The sequence below is a fragment of the Coregonus lavaretus genome, assembly GCF_964263955.1.
Source record: "Coregonus lavaretus genome assembly, chromosome: 12".
NCBI classification, from domain to species: domain Eukaryota; kingdom Metazoa; phylum Chordata; class Actinopteri; order Salmoniformes; family Salmonidae; genus Coregonus; species Coregonus lavaretus.
The window spans coordinates 23,620,088-23,635,070 of record NC_139999.1 but is presented as its reverse complement, the minus strand read 5'-3'; the positions used below and the strand labels follow the sequence as shown (position 1 = coordinate 23,635,070).

At 45.1% G+C, this 14,983-nt stretch overlaps 1 protein-coding gene across 1 annotated transcript in view; it reads left to right on the top strand.

Moving 5' to 3' along the window:
* The window catches only part of LOC311138912 (receptor-type tyrosine-protein phosphatase gamma-like), a 385,510-nt gene that overhangs the window by 302,716 nt on the left and 67,811 nt on the right, over positions 1 to 14,983 (top strand). Inside the window, exons 7-8 of the mRNA XM_084173710.1 lie at positions 7,688 to 7,845; positions 11,812 to 12,004. Of these exons, the coding sequence (XP_084029836.1) occupies positions 7,688 to 7,845; positions 11,812 to 12,004 (351 nt within the window). The remainder of the gene's footprint in view (positions 1 to 7,687; positions 7,846 to 11,811; positions 12,005 to 14,983) is intronic.

The following is a 14,983-nucleotide window of genomic DNA, read 5'->3' as shown; positions in this document are numbered from 1 at the left end:
GCACAGTTTGTGAGCTCTCCAAACAACGTTTCCACTTGGAAAATGAGAATGGTATTTCTGTAACCAAACATTCAAAATCAATGGGGGAATATGTTGGGATTAACAGGAACTTCACTGATGAATTTATATTTCGTATATATTGCTAAACATTGACCAATGAAACAAACAGTGCACACGAATTGGCGGGAGTCAGTGGCAGTAGTGGAGAGAGACGTGCCTATAGCGCATCTTGGCCACACACACCTCCCCTTATTCTGGTCTGGACATTTTAAATTATGCTGGAGACACGTTCTTCACACATAAGCAGTAACCTCATACATATTGTCAGGACGTAGCAGTGGTCATTTTCCCTTCAACTGAAATCATTACGGTTCAGTATTTCTAACCACCCCCTTAAACGCACACACTACCCAAACTAATGGACATGTGACAGCAAGGCAGAATGGCACATTCCAAACGAGCACTGGGTACATGATGGATATTGACCAATATGGTATGTCCATTTGGTGAATGTAGATTAGACACTAGGCCCTCCATGGAATAAGTTTGACAACTCTGCTGTAGAGAGTGGATTCTTCTTTACATGCAGGCTTCTTGAGTGGGCTATGGTGTTGTGCCTTGGTTACCATGTTTCCGGTTGACCTTTGCTTCATCAATGCCAGTTTTTTTCAATATATAATTGCCAAATAGTTATGCCAATATTAACTTTAAAATACCAATTTAGGAATATTAACCTTGGTTCTGACTACAATTTTTTGCTGATCTGCAAGAGACAATTAAAACCTTGTCTATATGAGATCAGAGGCATATGGGTGTGTCCCTGGTGTAGTGATTATAGTTGGGTGAATGTTTGATGTGAGATAAAGCTACTAAATCTGACAGGACTAAGATTGTTATTAGGGTTAAGGCTTAAGTCACTCGACAAGCTAAGATAAAGACTGCTCTAGCCTTTTATTCACTGAGCTCTTACTGATGTAGAAGGGCTGGGTAACTTTAACATACTGGTACATTAAGAACTCTAGCTTACAGACAGAACTATATCTATATTGTAAAAAAATGCAGAACTATACTGCATGATGATGATGATGATGATACAATCCTCATCATCACGTTACTTTTCTGTTCAAATATTTTTTATTGAACACACACAAGAATGGTGTATAGGTATGAAAGACATGTGTACAGTTCTTATCTAAACATAAGAGAATAGACATGAACAACAAGACCCAGGGTTCTGGGTACAAAACAAATATTACAAAACAAGACATACAGAACAGGGACAGGTGGAAAGAAAAAGGGTAGATGTAACCCCTCCCACTTATACCCCCCTTTATCCCCCCCCCCCCCCCCCTTATTCCACCCTACTCCCCTCCCGACTGCTCAAGTGTCTGGGCCAGCACACGCTGCCCAAAGGTAGATTACAATATGACAATTGAGAGTGCGTTAAAAAGTACAAATTCACAGCGCCGACTGGTCCAAGTAAGAGAGGAAAGGCTGCCAGATTTGATCAAATGTTGATAATTTATTGTTCAGAATATATCTAATTCTTTCTAAGTGTACAGTGTTTGCCAATTCGCTGAGCCATAATTTGGTAGAGGGCGCTTCCCTCCTTTTCCAAAACAACAAGATTCTTTTTTTTGCCGAAATGAGACTGTAAGAGATTAGTTGTTTTTGGGAGTTGGTTAATCCGTTTAGGGAATCGGACACTCCCAGGATTATCAGAAGCGGGTCTGGGTCTATTGAAGTCTCCAGAACTTCAGAGAGGACCCCAAAAATTCCACACCAATAACCATACAGGCTAGAGCATAGGGCAAAGCAGTGGAGTAGTGTACCCTGCTCAGCCTGACATTTATCACACATAGGGGATGTATCAGGAAATATCCTATGCAGTTTAGTTTTGGAATAGTGTAATCTGTGTAATACCTTAAATTGTATGAGACGATGTCTGGAGTTAATGGAGCAGGTGTGGATATACTCCAAGCTATCCTCCCAGTCTGCCACCGAAATATCAGTCCCTAGTTCTTCCTCCCATTTTGCATTAATGGCATCAGTAGAGGGTGCGCTAACAGATTGAAAAGCGTCATATAGACGAGATATCAGTTTGTCTGAGGTGGGGCATATTTTTATGCATCCGTCAAACATGGAAGGTTTAGCATTCCCAAATGTTGGGAGGTGTTTTCTAACATAGTCTCTAATTTGTAGGTATCTGAAAAAGTTACTTCTGGGAAGGTTATAAGTTTCCCTCAGCGATTCAAAGGAAGCAAAGATCCCTCCTATATATAAATCCCCTATGGTACTTATCCCCAACTCTCCCCATTGCTCAAAGGTGTTATCAAGGTTAGAGGGGGCAAAGGAGGGATTCCTGGCAACAGGGAGCATGAATGATATTGGTCTAAGCTCAAAGTGGACTTTAATTTGCTTCCAGATTCGGACTGTGCTATGTATAATAGGATTGTTACGGTAAAGTGACATCTCCAGATTGACAGGTGACAAAATCACAGCACCAATAAAGAAGGGGTGACACTCCTCCCGCTCCATGCTAAGCCAGCTGGATGGCAGGGGTGCGTCATCCAGCAAAAACGTAACAGCGCGGAGGTTAGCGGCCCAATAGTAAAATATAAAATTTGGGAGAGACAATCCTCCTTCCATCTTGGATTTACATAGGTGTTTTTTACCTATCCTGTGTGTTTTATAATCCCAGATGAAAGGATTGATAATAGAGTCCAGTTGTTTATGAAAGGATTTAGGTATGAATACTGGGATGTTCTGGTATAGGTAGAGCAGTTGTTGGAGGAAGACCATTTTAATGGCATTAATTCTTCCGAGCAGAGAAATTGGGAGAGTTCTCCAAAATTGTATGTTTGTCTTGAGATTTTGCATCAGAGAGGAGAAATTCTCTTTAAATAGTAAGGAGTATTGTTTGGTAACTACAATTCCAAGGTAGATACATTTTTCTGAAGATAACTTAACTGGAAGATGTTCTAGCCAGGAGGTGTTTTGCAACCGTATGGGCATTAATTCACTCTTGTTCCAATTTATTCTGTATCCCGAGAAGGTACCAAACAAATTAATCACCTCAAGAATAGCTGGAATACTAGCTTGGGGTTCTGTTACATAGAGGAGAATATCATCTGCGTATAGGGAAATCTTATTTAGAGTATCTTTAGTATTATAGACGTGTATTGCTGAATGAGATCTGATCGCTTGAGCGAGAGGTTCAATAATTAGGGCGAAGAGCATAGGCGACAGCGCACAACCCTGCCTTGTCCCTCTGTAAAGGTTAAATCGGGGCGACAGTGATTGGTTAGTGAGTATTCTCGCACAGGGGTTCCTATATAAAAGCTGGATCCAATTTATGAACCCATCTCCAATATTACATTTCTGTAGGACCTTGAATAGATAGGGCCACTCAACTTGGTCAAAGGCCTTTTCGGCGTCAAGAGATATAACGGCAAGGTCCACGTTAGGTAACCTCTGAGAATACATAATGTTGAAGAGGCGCCTGAGATTGAATAATGAGTTTCTGTTAGGGATAAAGCCGGTCTGGTCCGAATGGACCAATTTGCCAATTACATTTACATTTACATTTTAGTCATTTAGCAGACGCTCTTATCCAGAGCGACTTACAGGAGCAATTAGGGTTAAGTGCCTTGCTCAAGGGCACATTTACGTCATTTAGCAGACGCTCTTATCCAGAGCGACTTACAAATTGGTGCATTCACCCTATAGCCAGTGGGATAACCACTTTCCAAAAGTTTTTTTTTTTTTTTTTTTTTTTTTTGGGGGGGGGGGGGGGGGGGGTAAAATGATTACTTTATCCTATCCCAGGTATTCCTTAAAGAGGTGGGGTTTCAAATGTCTCCGGAAGGTGGTGAGTGACTCCGCTGTCCTGGCGTCGTGAGGGAGCTTGTTCCACCATTGGGGTGCCAGAGCAGCGAACAGTTTTGACTGGGCTGAGCGGGAACTATGCTTCCGCAGAGGAAGGGGAGCCAGCAGGCCAGAGGTGGATGAACGCAATGCCCTCGTTTGGGTGTAGGGACTGATCAGAGCCTGAAGGTACGGAGGTGCCGTTCCCCTCACTGCTCCATAGGCAAGCACCATGGTCTTGTAACGGATGCGAGCTTCAACTGGAAGCCAGTGGAGTGTGCGGAGGAGGGGGGTGACGTGAGAGAACTTGGGAAGGTTGAACACCAGACGGGCTGCGGCATTATGGATGAGTTGTAGGGGTTTAATGGCACAGGCAGGGAGCCCAGCCAACAGCGAGTTGCAGTAATCCAGACGGGAGATGACAAGTGCCTGGATTAGGACCTGTGCCGCTTCCTGTGTAAGGCAGGGTCGTACTCTCCGAATGTTGTAGAGCATGAACCTGCAGGATCGGGTCACCGCCTTGATGTTAGCGGAGAACGACAGGGTGTTGTCCAGGGTCACGCCAAGGCTCTTCGCACTCTGGGAGGAGGACACAACGGAGTTGTCAACCGTGATGGCGAGATCATGGAACGGGCAGTCCTTCCCCGGGAGGAAGAGCAGCTCCGTCTTGCCAGGGTTCAGCTTGAGGTGGTGATCCGTCATCCATACTGATATGTCTGCCAGACATGCAGAGATGCGATTCGCCACCTGGTTATCAGAAGGGGGAAAGGAGAAGATTAGTTGTGTATCGTCAGCGTAGCAATGATAGGAGAGGCCATGTGAGGATATGACAGAGCCAAGTGACTTGGTGTATAGGGAGAAAAGGAGAGGGCCTAGAACTGAGCCCTGGGGGACACCAGTGGTGAGAGCACGTGGTGCGGAGACAGCTTCTCGCCACGCCACTTGGTAGGAGCGACCGGTCAGGTAGGACGCAATCCAGGAGTGAGCCGCGCCGGAGAGGGTGGAGAGGAGGATCTGATGGTTCACAGTATCAAAGGCAGCAGACAGGTCTAGAAGGACAAGAGCAGAGGAGAGAGAGTTAGCTTTAGCAGTGCGGAGAGCCTCCGTGACACAGAGAAGAGCAGTCTCAGTTGAATGACCAGTCCTGAAACCTGACTGGTTTGGATCAAGAAGGTCATTCTGAGAGAGATAGCAAGAGAGTTGGCTAAAGACGGCACGCTCAATAGTTTTGGAAAGATAAGAAAGAAGGGATACTGGTCTGTAGTTGTTGACATCAGTGGGATCGAGTGTTGGTTTTTTGAGAAGGGGTGCAACTCTCGCTCTCTTGAAGACGGAAGGGACATAGCCAGCGGTCAAGGATGAGTTGATCATCGAGGTGAGGTAGGGGAGAAGGTCACCGGAGATGGTCTGGAGAAGAGAGGAGGGGATGGGGTCAAGCAATTAAAGTGCTAAGCCTGTTAGCCAGAGTTTTTGCTAAAATCTTTTGGTCTGTATTAAGGAGGGATATTGGTTTGTATGACCCTACCTCTATCATCACGTTACTTTTAGTGTTGTTACTGAGGGCGATGGAGGAGGAAGGGAGAGAGGAAAGGAGTGGAAAGGAGGAGGGAGGGAGTGTGATGATAGAGGAAAGGAGGCAGTTTAAGAGAGGAGAGGAGGGAGGGAGAATTACTGGAGAGGAGGGGAAAGGTGTGTTGGGAGAGGAAAGGAGGAGGGAGGGAATGTGACTGGAGAGGAGAGGGAGGGAGAGAAGAGGCTACGTTCTACACAATTAGACAAAAGTTTGAAGAAAATAAGAAGTGTCAGAGGAATATTTGCTGTGAGAACGTTGTGAAGCAATCCTCTGTTTTCAATGGCTCTGTGTGTTCCCTGTGGCTCAAAGGAAGGCATTTTAATTGCAACATTAGCGTTGCTGCGACAGAGCTCATTCTGCTGGTATTTTAAGCACATGGGCCTGTGCGACAGGAAAGCTGTCTGCTCAAGTGTTCATCCATTAGGGTCCTATGTTACTTAGTCTTAATATTTAATTATACAGCAAGGTCAGGGACACAATCTAAGCACAAAGACACCAATCGGGACACATATAAGGAGACGCCAAGTGCTGAGAGCCACAGTTCTGAGTATCTGTGCATGCGTGTGTACGTGCATGTGCTTGTGTGTGTGTGTGTGTGCATGTTTGCATGCATGTGTCTGTGCGTGTATGTGTGTGTGTGTGTGTGTGTGTGTGTGTGTGTGTGTAGGTCTCTTGTGCAGGAGGCAGATGTTGCAAGTGGATTTAAGCTGGGGCCAGTCAACACATACATGTACATTAAATGACCCCCGAGGCGTCGTCTGGCTTTAATATTTAATAGAACCATGAAAATCCTTTGTTCCTTCATTTCCTATTTGAAAAAGCACTAGATGAGTGCAGGAGATTGTGTAAGGTACACTCAGTACAGTGGTTGCCCATCTACGCATGCAAAGGCTACATTGTAAGAAAGCAAAGTATTTTTTCTGTCTAAAGACATTGTGATTTGAGCTGTGAAAAGGTACTGGGGTATAATATGAAGACTTAGGAGTGATTCAAATGTATCTACTAATTTATACGACCTAGCTGTATGATACAGCAGTCTCAATGCTGGATACAGCATAGGAAGGAGGTATAGAGAGGGTGCTGATTGGGTGACATACTGTACTGCCCTAACCCTGTATGTCATTGTATTCTCTTGCATGTAATGTATGTATATGTACATGGCCCAGTGTCAGCATCATTGTTTACCCAGTGAACTATTCCCTCTCAGTGGTCTCATGTGACAGTACTGAAATGAACTCCCCGCGCCTCAACGGCACAAATTACAAGTCCATTAATTCAGCGTCTCACGGTGGCTTTGAAGTCTCCACTGACTCGGCACTCTCCAACCCTGATTGGGAATTCATTTATAAAGGCTGACATAGCTTACAGTACAGTAGACTACAGTACAGTATGTGAGCCTAGCTAGTGGTACAGCTGTGGTGGTAGCAGTATAGCCCCTTCCCTACCACTGTGCCTGTGTCCTCTATTCTCCAGCATTGGCTTTAATCCCCCAGCTCTCCCATTCACTTCCAATCTGATGCAGCTCCGCGGCGCATTGCTAGCACGCTAAGCCCCTTTTTCATCCCTGCTCAATAGGATTCCCAGTTTAGTTATGTATTGAAAATGTGGGGTAGGAGGATTCATACAATCATTCTGTTTTGTTTCTTCACCACATCTTTGAGGTTATTTATACTGTTATCTCTATTTGGGAGGGAACGCCTCATTGTTGGTTGAGAAGTTATGGCACAAGAGGTTTGCCCCAGCTATGTTTATCTTTATCCTGGGTGTGTGTCAGGCTGCCGTTGTTCTCTTTGACTGATAAGCATTGCCATCACAACAGGATTTTGGAGGGAAGTGGGTCGGTTTTGCCCTTTGTCGGATTCACCAGATATTTGTGTAAAGCTTGAGTGGTCCTTTCCAAAATACACTTTGGGTTCTGATGTATCCCAGGACACTGGGGACAGATCCAGTGGTTACACATGTGAGCTCTGACTCAGGCCTGGTTGAATAATCCGTAGAGGAGATCAATTATATTAATTGGTTGCCAACATGGTTGACTACTTGCATCAGCACTAGAGGGCCATATTATACACAATGATTCATTGACAATGAGAACACATTTTCCCCATGACACCGTTTACATCAATAAATACATTTTCTCATTCTCCAGCATTGCAGTATGGACATACTGTTATGCTTCATGTGTATGTGGCTGTGATTGAATGGTCAAAACTGATTCCTTGTATCCCTGTGCTTGTTCTCCCCCAGAGAAAGAAACCTTCCTGGAGCCCTTTGTTCTGAGAGACCTGTTGCCGTCATCATTGGGGAGTTATTACCGCTACACAGGTTCTCTCACCACCCCACCCTGCAGCAAGGTGGTCGAGTGGATCGTCTTCAACAGACCTGTGTTCCTCTCCTATAAACAGGTGAGTCACTCTCTCTCTCACATGCGCGCACACACACACACACACACACACACACACACACACACACACACACACACACACACACACACACACACACACACAAACAAACAAACACACTCACACACACACAAACACACACACACAAACACTGGCGTCTTTCTTCACTAATGGCCTCCTCCTTCCAAGAGCTGTAATTTGCTCACATATCTAATGTGTGATGTCTGTATTTGTGATTGGGTTGGCACAGACATGGTCAGTAATGTGATGGTGCAGTGTCTGTCCTCACATGGCCCTTCTCTCCACTCCTCTCCCCATATCTCCTCCCAACAGTCCAGGGAACATTTGGCAGACTTACATTCTAATGAGGCCAAATTAGTTTGCTTAAGAGTGCGACTGGAGGAAGCCAAATGTGGAAGAAGTATTGGCTTTATATAAGGGGACACAGCAGGAGAGGGAGAGGAAGATATATATATAGATAGAGAGAGAGAGAGAGAGAGAGAGAGAGAGAGAGAGAGAGAGAGAGAGAGAGAGAGAGAGAGAGAGTTAAATGGAGAGGGAAAGGGGAAAAGAAAGAGAGAACGAAAGAAGGAGAGAGAGAGGAGGAAAAGGACTGTGAGAGAGGAAATGTGTGGGCTGTGGTGTTGAGGGGTGGCCGAGCGTTGCCCCCTGTCACCGTGCTCTGTGGGTCAGCATTAATCATGTTTATCTGCCAGAGCTTAGTCAAGGCCCAGACAGCTCTGGAGCTGTGGAAGAGAGGAGCTGCCTGGCTCTGGGCCCACAGAAAGATAGGTCACTCCTAGATACAGCTTTATACCACTTGAATACCACTAGCTTACCGTTAGCATGCTTCATATTCCCCTTACATTCTGACTGGCTAGATAACATACTGGCTGCTACATAGAGCTCAGCTGAAGATTAACCACCCATAGGCAACAGCATAGTCCTAGTGCTGAATGCAAAATGGCACACTGGTACATAGGTCTTTGTACCCCCAAAAGCTAGCAGAAAAGTGGGCAGTCATAGCAGCTGCATGAACAGTTTATCACATACACTTAAAACTCTAAAGGGCAATCCGCAGTTGAAACAATAACAAACTGTTTTCCCCACCACTGTTTTGGTAAAACGTGGAGGGATGGAGCTAGAGAAATGTATCCACTCTCAAATTCATAGACAGAGCGTTGGATGCAAGGACTGACCATCCATGATATCAAACATTCTAGTTTTAACCATGTTTTGAGGCTATACAGTGTTTGTTTACATTTACTTTGTTTACTAACATTGGGGTAAAACCAGCTTGTATTTTGGGATCTGGTGGGGTACGACAGTTGAACTAAGCTCATGAGGCATTTATAAGTTATATTCTTCAAGAATCAATGGGTCAAATCATTAATTAAAGTCCAAAAATATGTGGACAACTGCAGATTGCCCCTTTAATAAAACCAGCAATACATTCATAGTCATACCTTCCTGGTTCCCCCTTGTTTTACAATAGGGTGTTTATGGGAGCTCACAGTGAATGTTGCTTCCTCAGAAGATAGCAGGTGTCCAATAGCAGGGTAATAGACGGGATTTGTCTGTTGTCATCCTCTGAATTATAAGAGAGTGGAGAGGCAGAGTAGAGAAGATGAAAAGCAGCATGGAGGAACTCTGAGCCTGACCTTTTGGATTATTTGATTTGGCCTGAGATCCAGTCAACAATTAATAATACTCCGGGATATATATGGAATATACAATGGTGTTTTTTTACTGCAACTCTACATACTTTCCTGGTATAAGAAGTATTTTTTTAAACTTTCCCGAGAGGCAGGGAGCTAGCTAGCTACCCTGATCGACACAAAACCAGGGGGATGTTTGAGGCATGCAATGAGCAGGACAGGGACTTAAAGGGGAAGTGACTTCAGCAGAAGCTCTATCCATCCATCCAGGAAGCACGTCCTTCCTTCCCTTCAGTGGGATCCCGTAGCATTATTGTTCCTATCTTCTATCCTCCGGATGTTTACCCCTGACCATTAGTCAGTCTTTTTTAACATTTTTAACTCGGCTTTGAAGTCTATACCACTGTTTCTGTCCTGTGGTTTAAAAAAAACATAATTGGCCAAGATGAAAGAACGTGGAAAGAAGACACAGTGCACTCCCTCTCCCCTGTCTGTCTTCATCTCTCTCTCTCTCTCCCTCCCTCTCTCTCTCTCCCTCCCTCCCTCCCTCCCTCCCTATCTCTCTCTCTCTCTCTCTCTCTCTCTCTCTCTCTCTCTCTCTCTCTCTCTCTCTCTCTCTCCCTCCCTCCCTCCCTCCATCTTTGTCTTTTGTTCTTGATCAGTGGTGGAAGTAGGTCATTGGGAGTGACAGACGTAGCTTAGGGGTGGCTTTTACAGCAGATCGATGCTCAGCTATTCCACAGCGACAGCGCCGCCTAAAATGCTTCCATTTGTAACATCTGGATCTTGTGCATGTGTGTGTGTGTGGACATCGCACACCCAGCTGTAACGGCTATTGCCACGCCAGGCCACTTAACCCCCTGCTCTCCCCATCACAGAGGCCTTTCTCACCAGTCACAGAAGTGTGTGTGTGTGCACGTGTGTGATGGCGTTTTTGCTTGATGTGCAATGTCACTCCTGGAAGGATTAGTCTCCAATCGCGCTGTGATTTCCACACAAAGAAATCCTTCGGCAGACCTGGAAGTGATTCAAATCCTAATAACCTGTTTTTAAGGGGGTGTTGCCATATTAGGGATTAGCAGATTGTAGTCTGATTAAGAGATTTGGTGGAGAGCAGGGTATTGCTTTGACACGGCCTGGCGTGGGCTGTATGGTCTGTGCCAGGGCTGGATGCTACGATATTCAACAGATCAGCCATGATGGCTAATGCAGCCTGAAGATTAAAGGACATGGCCGACTTTAGATTAGAAGGTACATTATGTTCCAAATCTGCTGGAACACAACATTTCTATAGTGTCAGATGAGGGAGATTTGTGGTGCACACACACACACTCACACACACTTACTCTCCACAGCCACTGTGAGGTGCAGTCATCGACCTGAGTATTCCCCAGGCCTCCAGTCTCAGTCTGCTTAGTAAACAGACAGAGAGCAGAGCAGACAGGGAAGTATTCCAACCATAGAGTTAGGAATTAAAATACTTTAATTGAATAGGATCTCTATGATTCCAACCCTCTTTCTGTAACCATACCGACCGCTTGTTTATCCCACAACCTCTCACACACTCACTAAGGAAATGAGCACCTCCCCCTTACATCTAGCCATCTATCTATCTATATATCTTTCTTCTCTCTCTCTCTCTCTCTCTCTCTCTCTCTCTCTCTCTCTCTCGCTCTCTCTCTCTCTTTCCGCCTGTTTTCACTCTAAATCGACTGTGTTTTTCACTTGAGCAGTCTCAGCTCACATTGTTTCGTTAGCCGTTAGCATGCCATCATGATGTTGATGGACAGATACTCCCAGACATTACTTTCATCATCTGAAATGACAGCTCTTAAACCGCTCAACAGATTATTATGATTATTCCCTAGGTTTTAGCACCTGGTCAGAAAGAGTGGTTAATTTGTGGTTGTGGTTGTTCTTCTCTGGGCTGAGGAGAGGAGAGGAGGGGGACAGCTGGTCATGTTTTTGTGTTTGCCTCACAAACACTATTCCCCTGATTAGGCTGGGCTAGCTTGGCCCTGCATGCCTCTCAGCCTCTCAGCCCCTCAGCCCCACAGCCCCTCAGCCCCACAGCCCCACAGCCCCACAGCCCCACAGCCTTACAGCTAGAAACAAGATCACATCATTACACATGTATGGGCAAAGGATAAAAGGAGCTGCTAGAAAGATGCCATGAACAAATGAACAGTTCAGTCATTTCTCTCCTCCCTAATGTGTGTGTGTTTTCCTTCATCCTCCCTCTATCTCTCTCTCTTTCTCTACCTCTCTCTCTTTCTCTCTCTCTTACTCTCTCTTTCTCTCTCTCTTTTAGCTGGAGGCGTTCTACTCCATCTTCACCACAGAGCAGCAGGACCATGTGAAGTCTGTGGAGTACCTGAGGAGCAACTTCCGGCCAATCCAGAGCCTCGACAATCGTGACGTCTTCAAGTCCGCAGTCAGAGACGCCTGGCTACCTGACCTGACGGACAGCCTGGGAAACCCGTACGGAACCGAGGCATCCAAAGGTAGGGCGGGACCTCACACACCATTGGATACTGCGCATCCTGGTTACAGTCCAATCCAAGTGCTTCTTATTCTAAGTAACACTGAGGAGAGAAACATAAAATATCTGCTTTAGCTGACATCTGCATAGCGGTTGTTTTGGCGGTGTCGGAGGTGGAATTTCGTGACAATGATCACAAGAGCAGCTGCTCACTAATTTGACGCCTCCAACCAATGACGTATGAGTCCTATAGAAACATAAAATAAGGATGAAGCAGGTGGTGATGGGGTGAGGTTGTGTTTCTCTAAGCGGGAGGTAAGCTTGGCTTCTTCTTTATATGGTGTTGAGTAAAGCTTAAACCATGTATTTAGATTGTAGGTAGGTATTGTAGTTAGGTATTGTAGATAGTTTATCTAGGTAGTTATTGTAGGTAATTATTGTAGGTAAGTATTGTATTCGGCTGAGCCCGGTGAAGCACGAGGCTAGCTAACCCACTACCTGGACCAATAAAGCTAGCTAGCTAGCGGGTAGCTACTGGTAACTATTAGCAACTGTGGATAGTTGTTTCCAATGTTATTTCACGCTTAAGAGTACCTGTAATTATGCCAGCTAGCTACCTACCATTCAGCTGTTTTTCTAACCTCATTATCTGAAGCGTTAACGTTAGGTAGTTAGTAGCTACTGTACTCGAAATGTAGCTAGCTTGTTGCTACCTGGATCGCTAACTAAACAATAGCTGGAATGACCTAGCTGTAATGTTTGGAGAAGCTTTCTCTCCATTGGGACAGACGCGAACTGGCTAAATTGATTCAGTAGCTAGCTTTACACTTAACTAGCTAACAGTAGCTACTAAGGGTAAGTTGTAACCTACATTTATTCTTATTTACATACTGATAACCAGAGTCGTTCAAAAGGAATTCAAGACATGGGTGACTAGTTAACGTTAGCTTGGCTCTCTCTGTATGTTTCATACCGTGGGAGGAAGGGTTGGTTCGTTGACAGAGAGCAATGGCTAGCTAATATGCTAACTATTCTAGCTAGCTAACTAACTGGCTGAATAAGTTGACGACGTACTCACTCAAACTGTCAAAACTAACCCCAAAACTTTACACAACGTTAGACACGGACACGAATGATCTGTTGGGTGGCTCCTGGAGTGAGTAGTCATGCTGTACTTCGCTCCGCAGGTAAATGACACATTACATTACAATGGAACGATTTGATTAGTGTAATGTTAGCTAGCTACATAGTTGTCTTTGTATCAAAGATAAAGGTGTAGTATAGAGAAACTATCGAGGTTAGCTAGCCAGCTACATTCGTTCGCAGCGACGCCGTTTTTTCAAACAAAGTCAACACCGCAGATATTGCTAGCTAGCCAACACTACCAGCTAGCAGTACTGTAGCAACTAAATACAATATCATTTTAGCCAGCTACATCCTTTCGCAGCGACGCCGTTTTTTCAAACAAAGTCAACACCACAGCCATTGCTAGCTAGCCAACACTACCAGCTAGCAGTACTGTAGCAACTAAATACAATATCATTTTAGCCAGCTACATTCGTTCGCAGCGACGCCATTTTTTCAAACAAAGTCAACACCGCAGCCATTGCTAGCTAGCCAACACTACCAGCTAGCAGTACTGTAGCAACTAAATACAATATCATTTTAGTCAATGAGAATTTTGCAACGCAACGCTTCACTTTCTGAACATTCGAGATGTGTAGTCCACTTGTGTAGCTAGCATGACTGACTTTGTGCTAGCTAGCCAACGTTTAATTATTTCTGCGTTATGAAAGGAACTAGACACGGACACGAATGATCTGTTTAGTGTGTTAACACACTATTGGTAGTTTGTTGTAACCAAGTATTGGTGCTAAACCGTGTGTTATTGGATGCTAGCATGCTAGTTAGCTATGGCATCATAGGATACGGTGCCCTGGGCGGTTTTCATGGAAGAATACTGTACGAAGTTAGCTAGCTGAATAAACTAAGTTAGAGTCTATTCCTAGAAACATTGAACCGCTGTAGTTTACAACAATTATAATGTCTAAAGTGGAAGTTGGGAGAGTTATATTTGAGTGTTTCAGTGAAAGGTAAGTGAGGGAGGCCCCGCTCTCTCGCTTCCCCAGATGTTTAGTTAATTTTATTCCAATCTCTTTTGCATTATTGTAGCCTTTTCTGTAGCCTGTCAACTATGTGTCTTTCTATCCCTGTTCTTTCCTCTCTGCATAGGCCATACAAACGCTTCACACAGCGTGGCTGCTGCCACTCTAATCTGGTGGTCCCTGCGTGCACGACCCACGTGGAGTTCCAGGTCTCCGGCAGCCTCTGGAACTGCCGTTCTGCGGCCAACAAGGCAGAGTTAATCTCAGCCTATGCTACCCTCTAGTCCCTCGACTTCTTACTGTTGATGGAAACATGGATTACCACAGAAAGCACTGCTACTCCTACTGCTCTTTCCTCGTCTGATCATGTGTTCTCGCATACCCCAAGAGCATCTGGTCAGCACGGCGGTGGCACAGGAATCCTCATCTTTCCCAAGTGGACATTCTCTCTTTTCCCCCTGACCCATCTGTCTATCTCCTCATTTGAATTCCATGCTGTCACAGTCACTAACCCATTCAAGTTTAATATCCTTATTATTTATCGCCCTCCAGGTTCCCTTGGAGAGTTCATCAATGAGCTTGACGCCTTGATAAGTTCCTTTCCTGAGGATGGCTCACCCCTCACAGTTCTGGGTGACTTTATCCTCCCTACGTCTGCCTTTGACTAATTTCTCTCTGCCTCCTTCTTTCCACTCCTTTCCTCTTTTGACCTCACCCTCTCACCGCCCCCCCTACTCACAAGGCAGGCAATACGCTTGACCTCATCTTTACTAGATGCTGTTCTTCTACTAATCTCACTGCAACTCCCCTCCAAGTCTCCGACCACTACTTTGTATCCTTTTCTCTCTCGCTCTCCTCCAACACTACTCACTCTGCCCCTACTCAGATGGTAATGT